The sequence below is a fragment of the Hippoglossus stenolepis genome, chromosome 1 (assembly GCF_022539355.2).
Source record: "Hippoglossus stenolepis isolate QCI-W04-F060 chromosome 1, HSTE1.2, whole genome shotgun sequence".
NCBI lineage: Eukaryota > Metazoa > Chordata > Actinopteri > Pleuronectiformes > Pleuronectidae > Hippoglossus > Hippoglossus stenolepis.
Genome location: NC_061483.1, coordinates 11,557,056 through 11,576,767, shown reverse-complemented (window position 1 = coordinate 11,576,767; position 19,712 = coordinate 11,557,056). Strand labels below are relative to the sequence as shown.

Here is a 19,712-nt window from a genome sequence, read left to right as displayed (position 1 = left end):
GCTGCCACATATTCAGGAGGGAAAGTCCCTGTGCAGGCTGAATGAAGATGATGTGATTTTCCACTCCCTCTTGACTGCTCTAGTTAAAACACACAAGCTAATTCCTGCCCCTGCCCCCCAAAAAGACACATTTCATTCTCACCGTCTCGATGACTTAGGGAGAATCTTTTATACAATATCAAATAAATAACCATTCAGGGCAGCAACTTAAGCTTTCTTGTAGTATTGTTTATTCTTCTTGCTACTATTTGGATCAATTGTTTGATGAAAACTATTTTGCTTGAATTACAACATTTAAATCGATTGATATTATTATTATGGGAAACAGACCCACAGCAAACACATCCAATGCTTAGTTGTGTTTAAGATTTGATGGTAAGTTGTTCAAACAGAAATGCACTTCAAACATTTTAATGCAACTCTGACAAGTTACACTCAGATGTAACATCAACTTTTGTGTTTGACAAATGGCATTAGCTTATGATGAATCTAACACTATTGTACAGCAAATCAAAGCAAAGCATCAAACTGTACTTACAGTGCCCTAGTTTGACAAGCTAAAGCAACGCACGAAGTAAGGAAAGTGGACGAGCTAAAATTAGCGATATCTCATTGCTTTATACATTTTCAACAGATCATTAGCTTTGAGTTTTTTTTTTTTACTTGAAATGTACATGTCCCGTTGCTGATGTACATGCTTGGCAGCACATACCCTTCAAGCTTCAACTGTTTACTGCAGCTACCAACTCTGTAATACCATCAGGCATTTACAGCATTGGTTCAACAGCAATAATAACAATTTGAAATAAGTCAAAGAGACATCTTTAATATCTCAGAGAGACCTTATATCCACAAAATATGTTTCTACAGAGAATAAATGTCAAAAACCTGCATTGTGTGATGTAATGCAAATGTATCTCTGAGAAAAAGCTGCTGCATTATGTTCAACTTTTCAAAGACATGATAAAAGTAAAATACAATGTCAACTCAAAGCTGTGATCTCAGCCAAAGGTGCCGACATATACAAATTTAGTTGAAGGGGTAAATATTTAGATTTTCTTTTTCCAGTTTAATAACGAAACACAAACAATGGCACTCAACTTCCTTTATAACATCATAAAAATCAGAAGAGTTTGTGAGCATGAAATAGTGATCTGATTGCAGGCCTTGGTGCAGTGGCCCAGAAATATTCATCAGCCCTGGTTGACAGGTACCATGCCTGCAATCTAAAAGTTATGTAAGGCATGATATTATAAGTGGCACTATATTAGAATGAGTACTTGAACCAAGCATCACTTCAGCCAACGTCAAAACAAAGGTTTTGATGAATACAAGATGTCCTCCAACAAGACATCACCTTGGTGTAACGCTGTTTATTGTTTTTATAACAGTCATTAAAAACACTGACTTGAAAGCTGAACAGTCGCTGTGTTTCTGACTCAAGTTATGCAATTCCTATTCAGGGGTGCAACACTGACGTCAGTGTCTGTGTTTTGTAAAGAAAATCACGTGATCTCCGAAGCAGAGTTAATATGTCGCTTCCTGCCTCGGCCCGCTGCACCCGGCTGCTCTACCTTTGGCTGGAATTATGCGGAGGATTTTATGCTGTTGTGAATGCGTCTGTGCAGAGAACCTCCCGTTGTTTTGTGCATGTTTGAAGGCAAACTAATTCTCCGGTTTTTGCTCGCAGGTCATGTCTGAAAATGGCATTTGTGGAGCTGGCCCCGATGTTGAGATTATTAGCAAAAAAAAAAAAAAAAAAATAGGATTAAGTTTGTTATTTGGCATTTCTGTAAATTCTCAAAGTTCCTAGCACTAATCTTTTACAGCAGATCTTTATCATTTGTTCTACCAAGAATTCTACCAAGAAAGTAAACTTGAACTTATCTGACCAACCCAAAAAGTATTTTTGCTGGCTGACGATGAATTGTGTAGCTGCAAAGGTTCAGCCAGATTTAAGTTCTGTCAGTTTTTTTTGCTGCAGCCCTCTAGCTGGGCTACCTATGTAGTAGTTTACCTGAAATAAATAAGGATGTGGTTAGTGATGCAATGCTACTACCAGTAGGAATTTGGCTTTAACACTTTCCCCAAAACGCCTCTTGAACATTGTCACATGCACACCTCTGAAGACATCCAAGTTATCCTGGAAAGCTGGATGAACTCAGAAAAATGACACACTGGCCTCATTTGTGTGTCTAAAGCTCGTAATGAGAACAAGCTTCTTCTCCCGGCCAATAGCACAGCATGGCCTCCATAACAGCAAGCCAGGAACAAGAACTTTAAATTCCACAGCCCTTACAAGCTTCATAAATAAGTCTTGATGAAGAACTAACATCTGTAAATCATCTGTCTGAAGGCAATTACCCACAAAATATTAAAGAAAAGTAAGAAAAGCATTACGGTCAACAGGTGTAACATTAGAGTCCTGTTAAAACGGACAGTGGGATGAATCACGATCTCTTTATAGCCACTAGCCTGGCTGTAAAGATAGAAAAGAGCTGAGTGGTGAAAATGCATGTAGTGGTCAAAAGGGTGCTTAGATCCTTTGTGTAAAGTATACTGCCCCACAGCATGCTGGGTGAAAAACAAAGTACGTATTGGCTAGCAGGGGCGTGGGCCCCGACTGACGGACCTCCTCTCTTTGGTATTTAGGTATGCCTTTGCTTTTCATTCACATCCCACTTGCACAAGCGCAGAGGCCCATCTCCCCACAGTCTTCCCCTCCCCCCTTCCTGTTGTTGCATTTCAATGTAAATGGCTGGATGAATGGCTGCAGCTGGCCCATCAAAAGGCCAGCCCTGCTGAAGGGCCTTGGTGATTGAGATTCAGCCAGGCCACACCACCTCTACCCTCCCCCACCCGACACTTTGTCACAACACCCTTACCCCCTGTCTCAGCTTATAGCTTATGTCCAACATGAAGCGGTCGTCTGGGTACAAGACGGCTTAAAGAAAACTGATATAGCCATTTGCCTCTGAGCACAAAAGTAGACAGCATGAAGCAATCTCTAAAAGTGGCAATAATCCTAGACATATTTTATTTATCTCAGGGTGACAAAGGTTGGTTACGGACACAACACAAAATCCTGTTCCATCTCTGTAGTGATGGGGAACACAAAAGACCAAACTGCTTCATATATCACGTCTACCATCAATTTGATGTCATTCTCCAATCTGCATTTGGGACCTGCAGCCCTTTGCCTACTAATCTCAGCAAAATAGTTAAAATGAACCAATATAGATTTTGACTGGCTTCTTGCCTACATAATATGCAACTAAACCAATCTAGGATCCTGTCAGCAAGAACTGCTATGGTTACTTCAAAATAAAGCTTTATTCACTAAATGTTCTGTGTATACTGCGTGAGCTAGATCTTAATTTATTTCAGTCGTGGATTTATCACTGCAATGCATGAACAACAATTTGTTTTATAACACAGCTTGTTAGGAGGTTAAAAAAAACAACCCTTGAGCCTGATACCTTAGTCATGGCAAATGGTTAAAAAGGGGACTTAAGATTCAGGAGTAGAGACAGAGTAGGTAAGTGATACCAGGCAAGCAAGCCTGTCTTGTTCGCTGTGTGTCAACTACAGGCTGAGCAGACCATAACAGCTCAGCCCAGAGGGACACATCACACAGACTGTCTCTGCCATCAGCTCCCAGACCTGGCCAACTGACCTCAGGACATTTCCAGTAGTATCCATTTCTGCCATGTATGGAAAATGCATCATCCCATGCTACTTCCGGCACATCCAAACTAAGCACCTAGTGTTGTCTTAAGATTTGTACCACCCCTGATGCATATCTGCCCCTATGTCAACACTTATACCTTTCATTTTTTAAACACATCACTTGTGCTTAGTTTAAACCTGGTGTCCAAGCCACTCTGGAGTTGCTGTAAAGCCATTTCAGATATGACCTCTGGGTAAAAACCCGGAAAACGGATTACGGAGTTTACCCAGAGTCTACCTTTCACACTTGCACAACGAAGCTGGAGGTTCTCTGCGCAGACGCGTTCACAACAGCTTTAAATACTCTGCATTATTCAGGCAAGAGGTGGAGCAGTATGGTGCAGCAGACAGAGGCAGGAATTGACGTATTAACTCTGCTGCGTAGATCACGTGATCATGTTTACAGCACCCCGACACCGTCATCAGCTCTTATCTCCACAAACTCTCCTAGACATCTTCCCCCACTTGCACGTAAATCCAGTGGGGGATCCCTTGCTGTGTTCACACATCAGATTCCCCTGGGTTTCTATGGACATTATACTAGGAGGTCAGGTGGATAAAGTCTGTAGTACCTGTGGAGCGTCTCACTCGGACATTTGCGTTCACAAATGCACCTCCTCCGGAGAAAATATGGTGGATCTGCCGAGTCCAGTCCTGAAAGCAGCTTATGACTCTACTTCCAGCACTGAATGCAAAGCAATGCTAACGCTAACTTTTATTAACAATTCAACCTACAAATTGACAATCTGCTTCCTGTTTACAATAGCATGTACATAATAACCTTCAAATACACAAGATTAGTTCCCTTCCAGAAATCATTTAAAAGATTTTTTTTATTTCTGAAAGAACAACAAGTCGTATCAATCCCCCCAGGAGCCAACTCATGTATTATACAGGTTTTGAGACTTGCTGGGTGCCTGAGATTCTGACAAGGCATATTGGGAATGTACCCCTAAAATTTAGGGCATAAAATATTCCTTCTTCAAGCTTAAATCAGAAAGATCAAAAGCCAAGTCTGTAAATGCACATTTCTGGAAAAGCAGCAGCATGCCAAAATAGAGAACCCGTCCGTTTGATGTTCAAGCGACTCAGGAAAGAGAAAATATTATCGAGAGTGGTGCAGTGGAAGGCAAGCATGTAACCACAACCTCACATGAGTTAAAGATGCCGTCAACCACCAGGACCTCCTAAACCCCAAAATAAGGCTCTACAGTCCCAGAGGGAAACAGCAGGACTGGGGCCCGCCATTTTGTTCCATTTTGCTTCGAGGATAGAGGAGGGGGCAAAGGACTAGTCTGAATTTCAAAGGGCTTCAGATGCCATTTGAGTATCTGCTGAGATTGTGCTGGTAGAACAGCAGCAATTAAAGATTTAGACAACTTGAACAGAGAGGAAGAGAGGGGAGTGAGAGAGAAACCACGACAGAGAGAGAAAACAAGGCAGAGACAGAGAGGCAAGAAACAGGAGTAGCCATGCTTGTTTACCTAAAAGGACCACACTCTCAGCACAAGAGGGGGAGGGGAGAGCTTGCATACACAGAGGGCAGGCAGAGTGAGTGAGTGCTGAAGTTGCAGCAAAATGCTTCTCCCCCTTCTCACAACCAGCACGAGCTATTGTATTCTTCCATTTGATCCTAAAGAGGGTTTCTCAGCAATATTCAAGGAAGAAATTGCAAAAATGAATCATGTACAGTGTCAGCCACCTACGCATTTTATCATTATATAATAGATCTTATAAAGAGAGCATGGGAGCAGGAAAAGTAACGCCCATTCTTTCCTGGAAAGACAACTGATACATAAACAAAACTACAAAGTTTAGTGTAATGGCACAGATTCTGCTCACAATAGGGAAATCTTACAAGACAAACAGCGTTTCAGCGACCACTTATATTACCTTTTTCCATCAACAACTATTCAATTGATTGAAAAAGCAACAATATTCATGTGTAATCTCACGCACACCAGAAATCAGCATTTCAGAGTTTGGCATTTTGTTTATAAAATTACTTTAATGACTAATTATCAAAACTAACATTAACTCTCTGTTGACTGAATAATGATTGCAGAAATAGACAAAACCATCTCCTCGAGTGATCGTAGTCAAATATATATACACTGACTATACTATATACGCATCAGTTCGGACCTCGGTTTTTAAGACAGTTCAGTTCATAACTCTTTTTTTTTTTAGTGTGTGTGTAGTGGGTTCGTAAGGAAAATCCAACATTTGGAACAGCAAAGAGAAGAACACTAAAGAACATGTTGTACTTGACTCCACGTGAAACTACGTAAACAAAAATAACCAATGAATAGGAGCGATGTAGAGGTGTGTCTCCCAGTCTCAACGTCCAGAGTTCAATCCGTATATATATATATATATATATATATATATACACACACACACACAAAGTCTGTTTCAGTCTCCCCCAAAGGCCCAACACAGTTCAGTTCAATCCAGTTCAAACAACAAAAAACAGATACAACAAAAACAATCTGTTCCGGGTTTTACTGCGGATCTTCACAAACCAACAACCTCAGGAAAGTAAACGGAAAGAGAAGCAAGAACAACAGGGTTCCTATATACAATACGTACAGGTGAATCGGGCATAAGCTGGCCAGCAACTCTAAACCTCCATAAGGCATTAACAGTCCACCTGACTAAGACACCTGATTTCCTCCCGACTCCAGAGATGAGGCATCTGCTCCCGAGCTGGGACAACACGCAAAACTTAAAACGCACTTTTGTAAAGGTAAAACAGATGATCCTCTCTGACCGCCACACTCATTGCTCTGAAGCTACTGGTCAATTCCGTGTTGGTTCAGATTACGAATAACAATATTAATTGTGGGAAATATTTGGTGACAAGAATCCTCTGTTTCATCCTGTACAACTGTTGAGTCGTCCAAATACAGCAATGCAAAGTATCTGGTTCTTTTCAAACTAATTGTATTTTTGCCATGATGAATTCACTCAGTTGTGTTTGTCTTAAACTCAACCTTCTACTCAAGGTAATAAAAATACATGGTAGGATCAGGATGTCTCATAATCAAATAGGCAACAACAGTCGAGGAGCAGAAACTTGCTACCTGTTTTTATGCGACACAAAATGTGTATCCTGGAGCTACAACCACAGCTCATGGCCTTTCTGATGCCAACAAATCTCCATTTCCTGCTGTAGACAGAGGATATGCCTTATGTATATGGTACCACTTATAGCAGGGCCAAAATCGTACCTTTACTGACAGGAACCAGGTGAGACATACAGTTCAGGAGCGTCAATCAACATGGCAATTATCCGTGCATGAGACAAGATAAGTACTTGGCATTGAACTCTAAAAAGTCTCAAAAAGAGCCCGGAATAAAATAAATGCCTAGTGCTTACTGTAAACGTGCAGATTATTTATTATTTCTAATTCAGGGATCCTCAATACTGCCTACAATCATAAATTACACTTTAACACTAGTAAATAGTTTCATAAGGAAACAGATCAATAAAAGGTACACAAGAGACCACTATGTTGCAGACCTGTGAAATTTAACAGAATGTCAAAGAATATAAAATGTTGAAAAGACACTGCCCAAAAGGGCCAGAAAGATAAATTACAATGAGGTTTTAAATCAGTATTGGGGTTGTCATCAGTGATGAATAATAACGCACGAGAGATAACGTCTGTAAAGAATTATGCAATGAAGCCTTGATTATATTTACATCCCAATCATCATAATCTTCATGTAACTGAGAAGAGCATTTGACACCATTTGAACATTAGTGTTTTAATATAGCACAGAAAAATAGGACCTACGCAAGCTCAAGGGAGACAGAGATATGCATCACTGCCTCTGCAGTGTAGTCAACATGAACGCCCCAACAAACTAAAACACTCAGTATCTTGGTGGAAAACACCACCAGCGGCACTGCAGTGTTTTCCTCAGCATTGGTACTGCACCAAAGTAGAGAGGTTCTTATCCACACTCTTTCCTTCTGCAACTAGTCTCTCAAATCCAACCATGCTGTGCCTCCTTTACATGTTATTTACCACAGAAAACACAGGCACTCCACTTAACCAACTTAGGTAATCACAGTGACACTTATCCCTTCATACAGCCCACTGTTAGTCTACTATTTACTGACACTTCCTGACAACTCCAGATAGCCTGTGGGCATTATAAAGCACCGTTCTTTAAATAGTACTACAAAGCACGTATATATTTGGTGCTGTGTAGTTCTGACAATCTAGTGCATTGCCATCCTTGCACACAGGCTTGTGACACATCAATTCTGCTTTAGGGCAGGAACACACCAGCAAATGGGCAAGACATGGTGACAGCAATTTATGACGCCATGCACACATAACTGGATAAGCAGGTGGAGTCGTGTTGACTCGGGTCACCTGCAAAGTAACCATTGCCAATGTGACAATCAAAACCAGGTCAACATTTGGAGGTTGTCAGTTTACTTCCTTGAGAAATGCAATGATAATTGGAGCGTGTGATATTGAAAATGCTGATCACGACAGTATGCACACATCCAAACATTACTATTAAACTTATTGTACATAGTAATAAGTAAATGTATCATCGCTTCAAACACAAGACTCCCAATACACACGCACAAGGCTGATTTGTTATTCTGGTGGCTTGCACGTACGTATACGTGCATGCATGATATGGAGGCATGCAGCACTGGATTCTCACCCAAAACATTTGAATTTAGTTTGAAAGCACCAACTTGCTGTTCGTGCAAGACCCATCACACTAATGACAGCTAAACTGCGTTTTCCAAAACAGTGTCAGGTGGTGTAATACACGTAATAACCTACATTTCTGGTCAGATTATCACTGATTCAACAAGCAGCTGGGAGGATGTATTACATAAACAGAGCAGCGTGGCAAAAACCAATGAAAACTAATTATTCTATGATGACGCAAATGCTTATAAATCGTTAGTGAAATGAAGATATAGAGTTGACCTTTGTTGCAACAAACAACAACCAGAGTCACCCACGGGGCTGGAAATACTCAGTTTGTTGTTGTTAACGTTTTAGCTGTGCAGGGCAAAGTAAAATGTGACTTACCTCGGGTTCAATTCCCACAAAAAAAAAGAGAGAAATGTCTCTCAAAGGTTAGTCTATGCCGCGATGGTTTCGGCCGATGCTGGACGGTCCCATTTGTTGTCGTCGGTTCAGTAAAGAGTGGCCCGGACACATCCGCTAAAACCCGCGACGACCATCGCAGCTCCGCGGTGCCGAGGCTAGTAGCGCTAGCTTGTTAAAACAGTGCGAACAGGCTTCCAGCGGTGGGGGGGGGGAAACACTAAAATATCCACGAAAACTCGTTTGCTGCGCAGTTATTTCGTCTCCACCAACAACTTGGAACCTTTAACAGTCCATTTGCACGACGCCGGGCTTGCTGTGGTGGTCGTAAACCAGCAAAAGACAATATTTTGTTTCGGTTTAATCCTCTCCGCCAACACATTCGAGCGGGTTTCGAACGGCCTTTGACTTCGCTGTGTGGACGTGCGGGGCGGAAATGCTCCGAGATAAAAACGAGCGCTCTGATTGGCTCCGCTGCTGTGGGTGGATACCGTTTCCGCGCTCTATGAAACTGACGCCATTTTGGATCCGCGCAGCGTCTTGTTCCCCGTTTACAACAAACGCGAGCGAAGCCCCAAAGTGGCTGACAGACGCGCACAGTTTCAAGCGCAATGGACCACACTCCATTATATAGTTGGAGACCGAGAAAAGGAAATGGAGTACGAGCGTCGGGTGCGCTCGTTTTCAACACCTATACAGACCGTGAAGCGTATTGACAAAGTGTAATCTGTTTTTTTTTGTGTTGTTGTTGATACATATAGATTTTTCGAAGGTCAATTGAACTTTGATGTATCCTCCAAAAGTTCACCTAATAATTATAAATACACATAAAGTTGCTAATTAAGACATTTTACGAATGTATGTAGTACCAGCTATTAATAGTCATCTAACTTCTCATAAATGTATAATCACAAATGCCAATGTACACCATATATTTGGGGCTTAATTACTCTCTATATCTTATATTCAATGCAGAGAATCAGACCTCAAATAAAGGTCACATATATCAGGGGCACACCGAGTTCGCGAGAGATCGGAGCGTGTCGGTAAGAACAACGAACGCACCCAAAGTCGAGCTGAAACGCGGAGGGGATGAAAGGAAGGATCCCATTGGCTCAAAGGAAAATCCTGGACGCTCATTCGCTGACTTTACATGTCACTCAAACTGACCCGTACACGTCGCTAAACACGACGTTATTTCCTTCGTTATTTCCAGCAACGATGGGGGCACGAGCACTAACACGCTGCAGTTGTTTGGAAATTAGTTTGTAAAGATGCTGCTCGTAAAGTTCAATGATTTGTGCTCCTCTAATGTTTGGAGTTAAAAGTGATTAATAAAACGATCTGCTCTGGTGATTATCGGTAATAATAAGCGACACACTGTTAGTGACACGTAGCTCCACGATGATCCAGTTTAAAACGTGTTTTGGGTTTTTACCAGTAGACTCGTGCAACTGTAAACAAAATATTTACACGTATCAACTGGACCGAGTCGATCCACAGCTCTGGATCATGAATTAACCAACAGTGCCCTCTGCTGGTTCGCTGTTCAACCATTATGTCAACAAACCTATTTATACTAACAAAAAATAATATCATTTTATTCTAGGGTCCAGATTCTACATTCAAATGCAGAAAGTTAGCTGAATTAAATGTTTTATGTTTTTTTAAATTCTTGGTACCATGAAATTTAGTACGAGACAAACAGTTTGGTTTAACCTGGCCTAATATCACACGGATAAAGACACATTTGTAAACCAAGCCATTGTTATTTATATCCCTAATGCACTTTTTCGTAAAGTTGGCAAAACATGCAGTTATTCATGGCACTCAAGAGGACATATAGTACAGTATAGTATATAATATAATACACACACATGCACAAAAAAGGAAAAACTAAATACTAAACAAGAAAAGACACACAACTGGTCGATTTGGAATTAATGTTCATATATTTGGTTATTCAAGTTAGCATTTCAGATATTTTTGTATCAATATTCGATATTATTCTCATTCAAATTTGCAACAAAAACATCAGTTGTTTTTAGGAAACAACATTTGTGGAAGATTTGCTTTAATACATGTATATCTAACTATCGCCTATATTAACATTGTTTATACAGTGTTCAAAAGATGTTGTTTGTATCTAAATTTGATTTCAATCCTAGATATAATAATTGGAGATCTTTCAAAGACTTGTTGAATCAACTTTAAATGTATAAATTAACATAATGCAAAGTATCGACTCTCAGGTAACTTGTAAAAAAACATTTCTAATGAATAAAATTTGTATAGTTTGATTAATCTGTTAAAATAAAGTAAGAAGATCCACTTCCGCTGCTGGGATTGCATAATTTCCTGTCGAGTGCGTATTTATTGCGCATGCGCTCACAGAGGTTGGAGGTCCGCCATCTTGTCTGCAGCCAGGTTCCTCCCTCTCCCGCTGACATCTTGGCTCTGCTGCACAGTTGAATAACATAGCAATCAAGCTAGCTAGCGCTGCACCAAGCTAGAGGTAAACAGAGCTTGACTTTGAGCTTAATACGACATTAATAACTATGTCGTAACACTTGTTCAGTTGACAAAGTCAGTGAGCACCGGCGTCATGGCCGCTCTGTTGTTACAGCACCGTCTTGGTCTGTGCAGGAAACACAGCTCACGTTTACTGTGGTTACTGTCGAGGCGAAGCGCTCATGCTTTAGCTAACAGGACGATCTTCAGCGATAGTGTAAAAAATGTGCTGCTCAGAAAGATGCTGCTTTCCCAGTCAGAGCGGACAGTGACGAGTCAGCCTCAGAAAGTCATCCAGGTGAGACCAGCACATCATGGATCCTCCAAACGGGCCGAGCTAACATGTGGTTTGTTATTAACTGTCACAGACTGTGGGTCAAGTGTAGTAAACTGATAGAAGAGAGTCAGTTGTTACCATAGCACACAACTTTATTAACACACACATTCAGTAGGATTGATATCAATAATCATCACAATATAATCCTCACCGATAGCAATATAACTTAAGTTCAATATGTTTATATATTGCTTATGCATGGTGAGGCAGTATAATGCATCATTTAATTTAAAGATGTTGTGCACACTGTGGTTGGTTTATAACTTCTATGTTTTGGATAAATATCGAGCTGGAATAGAGCTTTAAAACAATATGAGAACCATGTGACCTACTGTATATTAAAGAAGACAGTCAGAGTAACAGTCCCCCCAAAAAAGTTCATATCTCATATCTTCAGTCCCATCGGTTTCTCGTGATCAAATCAGCATGTCAGATCAAATCTGTGATGGTTCGACCCTAAAGTGTGATGATTTGTCGCTGAATGACCCTAATGTCATTATTCCCTTTTCAGAGTCTTCTCCACAGACCATTGAGTCCTGGCCTGTTGGGAATTAGCAAAGATTTAATTAGGAGCAACCTACTGAGGAACCCTGTTGGTTTGATAAATCTATTAGGTAAACAATCAATTCTGTTAACCTTAGTTTGAATATGATTATGTATTTTTTTATGTGACTGACTCATGATTAAAAACAATCTGATCTCAGGGTCAACAAACTTCTTCAGTACGTCTCAATCCAAACAAGAGAAAAAGAAAAGTGATGGACCGAAGGGAAAAACTCCAGAGGAAAATGAAGGTAAGTGACGAATTGCTTTGGCAGATGGCCGTTCAATAACTTTACAACATCCGGCTGTGATCTTAATGTTTTTCTCTGATATTCTTTGTTTTCTTCCTCCTCGCCTATCAGAGGAGAAGAAACGGCGTGAGCAAGAGGACCAGATGTACAGGGAGCGCCTGAGAACGCTCTTCATCATCGCGCTCATCATGAGCCTGCTGAACTCTATTAACACCAGCGGTGGTAACATCTCCTGGAACGACTTTGTCAATGAGATGTTGGCCAAGGGGGAGGTGTCCCGTGTGCAAGTTGTTCCGGAGAGTGACATCGTAGAAATCTACCTTCACCCTGGCGCAGTAATCTTTGGGAGGCCTGTATGTTGTGCAGGATTAATGCAAACATGTAATTAGCACCAGAGCTTTCACAGCACCATGGCACGCTAACCTCTCATATCCTTCCATTTTTCTCGCTCTGCAGAGGTTGGCACTCATGTACAGAATGCAGGTCGCCAACATAGACAAATTTGAGGAGAAGCTGCGAGCTGCTGAAGAAGAGCTGAGTATTGAAGCTAAAGACAGGATACCGGTGTCGTACAAACGTACTGGATTCTTTGGAAAGTAAGAAGATGACCTTTCTCACCGTAAACTTAAAATCGAATATTGTGTTTCCTGCTGTTTGAAGGAATGCTATCTCCAAATAGTGTCAAAGGAAATGTCAATCACAAAAAGCTCATCAATTAACTTGTAATTACGTTGGATTCTTCTTCTTCTTCTTCTTCTTCTTCTTCTTCTTCTTCTTCTTCTTCTTCTTCTTCTTCTTCTTCTTCTTCCTCTTCTACTCATTGGTAATTTCATAAAGAGCCAGTCACTATCATTATGTATTGTTACCATAATCCATGAACAGTTTCTTTTTTTGTTTTTAATGTGGCTATGTTTGTGACTTGTGATGTTGGCAACTCCAGTTGTATTTTGAATATCTTGAACCCTGATTTAGATTTTCTCCTACACTGATGTAAAGAGAACAAAGCTCTGATACGATGCCTTTTCCTCTCTTCTCTCCACAGTGCAGTCTATGCTCTGGGGATGGCAGCTATTGGCGTGGCTATTCTCTGGTACATCTTTCGACTCGCGGGCATGGGTGGCAGAGAAGGTGGCTTCAGTGCTTTTGTGAGTTGACACTGCATAAGCAAATCTACTTGTGTACATTAACATTTAGGGTTGTTGTTGTGTTCCACTGCTTTATCATGCGTATTAATTGCATATTACAACACACTTGACAGAATCAGCTGAAGATGGCCAAGTTCACCATTGTGGATGGCAAGTCGGGTAAAGGTGTGAGTTTCAAAGATGTAGCAGGGCTGCACGAGGCTAAAATAGAAGTAAAGGAATTCGTTGACTACCTCAAGGTAAGAAACCAGACTCAAATAATATATGTCACTCTTGTATGATATATTAGCCCCTGAATATTCAATTCCAATTAAGTAATCTAAAGATGGAGGGATTTAGATTCATGTTTAAGTCCCTTGGCTACAGGATGTCAATGCAAACTTTGAACACTTAAGTTAGCAGTGCATTGCTCACCACAGTGATTTTATCTGTTGTCAGAATCCAGAACGATACCTCCAGCTGGGAGCCAAGGTTCCCAAGGGTGCGTTGCTGCTTGGTCCTCCAGGCTGTGGGAAGACGCTGCTGGCTAAGGCTGTAGCCACTGAGGCCCAGGTGCCCTTTCTGGCTATGGCTGGCTCTGAGTTTGTGGAGGTTATTGGAGGTAATTATAACGGCGGTTCATGGAAGCCTTATCAGAATGTCAATTTCTCATGACACATTAGATGTGGATATGTTACAGTTGTGATCTGACTAATTTTGTGTTTTTGTGTGTAGGCCTGGGTGCTGCGAGGGTCAGGAGTCTGTTCAAGGAGGCTCGTGCCCGAGCGCCCTGCATAGTCTACATCGACGAGATCGACGCTGTAGGAAAGAAGCGCTCGACCAACATGTCCGGTTTCTCCAACACTGAGGAGGAGCAGACCCTCAACCAGCTGCTGGTCGAGATGGATGGTGAGTAAAACCTGGGACTTCAGAGCAGCTTGTTTTCATCAGAGGCAGAACAATGAAACGCTGAACTCCTCTTCTCCTACAGGAATGGGAACGACAGACCATGTCATCGTCCTCGCTTCCACCAACAGAGCAGATATCTTGGACAATGCTCTCATGAGACCAGGCAGACTGGACAGACATATCTTCATAGACATGCCGACACTGCAGGTAGACTTCTACACTCACTTTGGTCTCAATTTAAAAAGTGTAGTTACTGTTCTGCACTTACTTGTATCTTTTTGAGTCTTTTCAATAATGAGTTGATGTGGTTGCATAAAAACATATATTATTAATATTATTATATTTTAACAGCTGTATGCTACTAACCCTGTATGGAAGTTATGATTGCTATCATTGATAAATTAAGCTGGGAATACACAACAGTTACTTCCTATAAAAACTTGTAGTGTAGCCCCAGTTTCTTGAAATTAGAAAAAAAGACCTTTTAAGTAGTACCACCGTTTGAAACTGAAGTCCTGGATACAGTACTCATCTCCATTTTACTTTTGGGACTTTCCAGTGTGAAATTTCTGAAATTTTTACTAGCTCTGTCTCACGCTACAATACTGGAAATCACGTCTTCTTCATGTCTCTAAAAACAGTATTTACCTGTGGCAGTACAGTGTAACTGCTGTTTTGGAGAAGAAGTGATTTCTGCGAAGAGAGAAGTTTTATCTGGGTGAATACTTACATACTTAAAAGATGGTACATACATTTGTGTACTCGTCGATGCTTGTCCTGGCATTTTCTGTAATATCAGAGGCATTTTGATGCTGGTATCTAGTGGAACATCTCTACCCAACGTGTGTTTTTCGTACTATTGTAAAGCAAAACCTTGTGAGTTTATTTACTGTTGACAAACCACTGTATCTGTTGCAGGGAACTAACTAACCTTCCATTCCTTGTAACTACTCCTTTCCTACACATTAGTATTCGATAAGCTGTTCCATTGTACATTCTCAAGAACAATGTATCAACATATAATACTGGGACAACTGACGCATACACACCTAGATCTACTTTGATTCATTTCTATTGTTGTCTCTCAGGAGAGGAAGGAGATCTACGAGCAGCATCTGAAGATCCTGAAGCTGACACAGCCAGCGAACTTCTACTCTCTGCGTCTGGCTGAGCTAACTCCAGGCTTCAGTGGTACGCATGTTTACTTTTCTGTCCTCATGTAAATCGACGAACATCTGTGGCCATAACAAAATAATGGCACCCCCGATGTCAAAACTCTCCAACAAATATGAAAACTCTCTGTTCCACTGTTTCTCTGCAGGTGCAGACATTGCTAACATTTGCAACGAAGCCGCTCTGCATGCTGCCAGAGAGGGACACAAGTCCATCCATACCTTCAACTTTGAGTACGCAGTGGAGAGAGTAATAGCAGGTACCATATTACTAGCAGCACACCAACACATTTCATATGTCTCAGTTGCTACTCTGAAATCTGACGTGTGTGTGTGTGTGTGTGTGCGTGTGTGTGTGCGTGTGCGTGTGCGTGTGTGTGTGTGTGTGTGTGTGTGTGTGTGTGTGTGTCCTCAGGAAGCGTAAAGAAGAGTAAGATCCTGTGTAAAGAGGAGCAGAGAGTGGTGGCCTTCCATGAGTCAGGACATGCGCTAGTGGGATGGTTACTTGAGCACACAGAGGCAGTCATGAAGGTAACACACTCGTGTCTGCTGCTTGATGTGGGGTAGGCTTTTACTTTAAATGCAGGACCTGTGTAAATACATCCTTTAACATAAAAAGTTGTGTTAATGTTTTGAGAGGACTTTGAGTACAAATAATTTTTTGGGGGCAATTTATAAAGCTTCAGCAATTGTATATTATGTTAAAGTAGAATAAAGGATCCAGGTTCTCTTCCACACGTCTATGAGTCAAAGCCCGATTGACCAGGACATCAGACTAGGTGTTAAATATGGAACGCTCCATTAATATGGTATTGGCTGCCAGATGGAGCGACCTACAAACCCAGCCTCATCTATGAATGAGTACAAATTATGGAGCCAGAATTATGAATGAAAGGATCTTTAAGATTTCTGCTGTGGACAGAGTCAGTGCAGGAAGTTGTGGCAGTTGTGATTGCGATGACAAAATCTGTTAACAAAGACGCACCTATAAAACACACTGGCTCATAAGGGGAAAACAATAACAGCCACCCTCTCATGGCTGATAACATGTTAGCACAATATGCATAGACTCAGATAAAGGCCTTGAAGACTGTAACGTCTGCTGTTACTGATGGATCACATGATGTGTTTTCCAGGTGTCCATTGCTCCACGGACCAATGCAGCTCTGGGATTTGCTCAGATCTTGCCCCGTGACCAGTACCTGTTCACCAAGGAGCAGCTGTTTGAGCGGATGTGTATGGCTCTGGGAGGAAGAGCGGCAGAAGCTATCACCTTTAACAAAGTTACAACAGGTACAACTCCCACAGCCTGTTCACGTGCATATCACCTTCTGACAAACGCTCCTCACTTATCCTGCTGATTGTTTCCAAGTCACTTCTTCATAGCTTTCCACTCTTCAAATTCCTAAGTTTTAAAATAACCAAATCATTTTTATTAATCCTAACATGAAATCTGATTTTTATTCCTGCATCAAGAATTAAAAAAGAGAAATTGTTTAAAAACATCCGACTACACAGCCAATACTCTCCTATTCTGTGTGGTTTACCCCGACACCCACTGAATCTTCCGCTGTGTCCCCAGGAGCTCAGGATGATTTGCGTAAGGTGACACGTGTGGCCTACTCTATGGTGAAGCAGTACGGCATGTGTGACAGCGTCGGACAGGTCTCGTTCCCAGAGACGGAGTCGCAAGGTGCCATTGGACGTCGTCCTTTCAGCCAGGGCCTGCAGCAACAGATGGACCTCGTGAGTTTTCTAAAATTGGATTAGTTCTCTGTTCTTAAATTAGCACACTGTGAAAGTCGACATAATCAATTTTTGGTTATCACCTTAAAATCCTTGAAACTTAGATATTATTTTTAACTTTAGCTATTTAAGTTTCATGAGGCCGAAATGTTAACCGTGTTTCTGAAGTAGGTCTAGTTACTTTATCATCCCCCTGTTTAACTGATCTAGTTCACAATGAATGTTATTAAATTTGAACATGTTCTTTCAGGAGGCCAAGCTGTTGATAGCCCGCGCTTACAGACAAACGGAGAAGCTGATACAGGACAACAGAGACAAACTGACACTGGTCAGACTTTACTTCTTTGATTATTCCTTTTTTTTGTCTTAACCCTAACCCTGTTTTTTCTCTGTTGTTAAAATGAGAAGTTGCAGTAAGACCCAGTTCAGACCTGCTATTGACTTTTATCCAAAGTGATCTGATCACTAGTGCTCAACACTAAGTACATGTGTTAACGTACCCAACACTGATCACCACATCCAATTGATACTTTTTCAGATCTGTCTTCATAGAAGCTCTTCGTACTGTTGATTTATACATCCAGCCCCTCCAGACTCTGCTCCCTCTCTTTCTCTCTCTATGTTCACTCGTGCAGACACACACACACTCACAGTAATATCGGACACATTTGTAAGCTGGGTAAAAACATCATTTGGTTTTCACAAACGCAAACGACGTACATTATTATTTGCATATAAAGCGGTGAAGTGAGATCTGATCACAGAAGAACTAAGCTTTGTCCACTTGTGATTGGACCACTCAGGAAGGATGTTAATACCTGATCTGAACGGGGCCTAAGTCTGTTTCTGTCTCTGCAGTTGGCCAATGCCCTGTTAGAGCGCGAGGTGGTGAACTACGATGACATCGAAGCTTTGCTCGGCCCGTCCCCTCACGGACCCAAGAAGATGATCACCCCTCAGAGCTGGGTGGAAGCTGAGAGGGACAAACAAGACACAGGAGAGGGCGAACCTCAACCACCTCCTCACAAACGCAGGGAAGACGACATGGATCCACAGCTAGTCTGATCTTGAAGTGAATGTAGCAAAAGTATTTTCAAACTACTGCGTTTGTTGGGGGGGCAGCGGTTCATCAGGGGCTGGGTGAGCTTATTGAAACCTGGCACTGTTCCCTCACTTTGAAGCTTTATATGACTGAAGGTGAAATCCTAGCTTCTCAGAACTCCATGCAGACGTTTGTCCAAAAGAACATTTGCACTTATTTTCCAGTGTACGGAGCCATTTAGAACATCTGACGTAGGCTTTAATGTGCAGCCAGTGCAGAATGATTATTTTGGGAGGAAGTCCATTACTTTTCTTAGTCGTGTGCCGCAGTTAATTATACCCTGGAAGCAATAAAGACAAGTCTATTTAAACAGGATGCCTCTGACTCGCATAAAGCGCAGAAGGAAAAAGCTTCTAATCAGCATTTTACTTTGTGTGTAATCAACAATTAAATGTTTTGTCTTCGGATTGCATAACTCTGTGTTAATACCTGAAACAGATGTGGGATCATTTGATGTAGACGCACTGTGGCACACACAGGTTCGGATTCAAGTTGCACACTGAAGAAAAAGATGTCTAAGGGAGATTTTGAGTTGCCAAATGCAACAAAAATATCTGGATTTTTTGGTTCTACACAAACACATTCAGGTCTGCATCACTGTGTTTGTATTCACATGAGTAAATTGCTGTGGAGTGTTTTCTTTGACCAGGCTGAAACAGACGTGTGGTAGAAAATGGACAAATTAAACTGCTCTCCATCAACAGAGGAAACTTTTCTACGTTGTACATTTTGAAATAGGCCTTAAAGGTTGAAATTCAAAAGACTCATGTTGGTGATTAGGCAGCAGATAGATTGAATTAACAGATGGAAAACCATAATACAGTATCTGTCTGAGAGGCTCTGTGCTGGTTTGTGAATATGAAAATCCAAAGGGTTGTGTTGTTAAATATTTAAATAAATAAATACTTAAATACTGTGTTGTTCGTGTAGCATTTAATTTCATTGGTAACATGTATGTAGTATGAGTAACCCTGCAGCTGGTTTCATAGTGATCATTATATGAAGTAGACACTAAATAAAATAATTACATTTATTCTGAAGAAACCAGTATGATCTAAATATAATAAACATTAACAAACATTCAAATGTTTAACCTCCAACGGTTTGATTACAGAACATAGTGCGGTACAGTGTTTTCTTCAGTCATGTTTTGTGCTGCGATAGCTTTTTGAAAAGATTGAAACAGATGCTGGAA

General features: G+C 41.2%; 2 protein-coding genes across 3 annotated transcripts in view; one reads left to right on the top strand and one right to left on the bottom strand.

Moving 5' to 3' along the window:
• The window catches only part of ankrd11 (ankyrin repeat domain 11), a 93,853-nt gene extending 84,503 nt beyond the window's left edge, over positions 1-9,350 (bottom strand). Inside the window, exon 1 of one of the 2 annotated variants that reach the window (XM_035153530.2) lies at positions 8,805-9,350. The gene's annotated coding sequence lies outside the window, so the exon portion shown is untranslated. The remainder of the gene's footprint in view (positions 1-8,804) is intronic. The other variant, XM_035153521.2, reaches the window with a different exon arrangement.
• Positions 9,351-11,235: 1,885 nt separating this feature from the next.
• Positions 11,236-19,433, top strand: spg7 (SPG7 matrix AAA peptidase subunit, paraplegin). The gene is made up of 17 exons (XM_035152947.2): positions 11,236-11,631; positions 12,182-12,284; positions 12,375-12,464; positions 12,576-12,817; positions 12,921-13,060; positions 13,507-13,609; positions 13,723-13,848; positions 14,048-14,210; positions 14,324-14,497; positions 14,580-14,704; positions 15,586-15,688; positions 15,819-15,929; positions 16,085-16,200; positions 16,806-16,962; positions 17,252-17,415; positions 17,666-17,743; positions 18,274-19,433. The coding sequence occupies exons 1-17, from the start codon at positions 11,428-11,430 to the stop codon at positions 18,478-18,480; spliced, it is 2,406 nt and encodes an 801-aa protein (XP_035008838.1). The 5' UTR covers positions 11,236-11,427; the 3' UTR covers positions 18,481-19,433.
• Positions 19,434-19,712: the final 279 nt, after the last annotated feature.

What these genes read in the sequence shown, in the direction of transcription:
- spg7 (XM_035152947.2), top strand. Translation starts at nt 11,428, where the DNA reads ATGGCCGCTCTGTTGTTACAGCACCGTCTTGGTCTGTGCAGGAAACAC. An exon ending in CAGTAATCTTTGGGAGGCCT is followed by an intron (nt 12,818 to 12,920) that starts GTATGTTGTGCA and finishes CTCGCTCTGCAG; the next exon opens with AGGTTGGCACTCATGTACAG. An exon ending in CTTTAACAAAGTTACAACAG is followed by an intron (nt 16,963 to 17,251) that starts GTACAACTCCCA and finishes CTGTGTCCCCAG; the next exon opens with GAGCTCAGGATGATTTGCGT.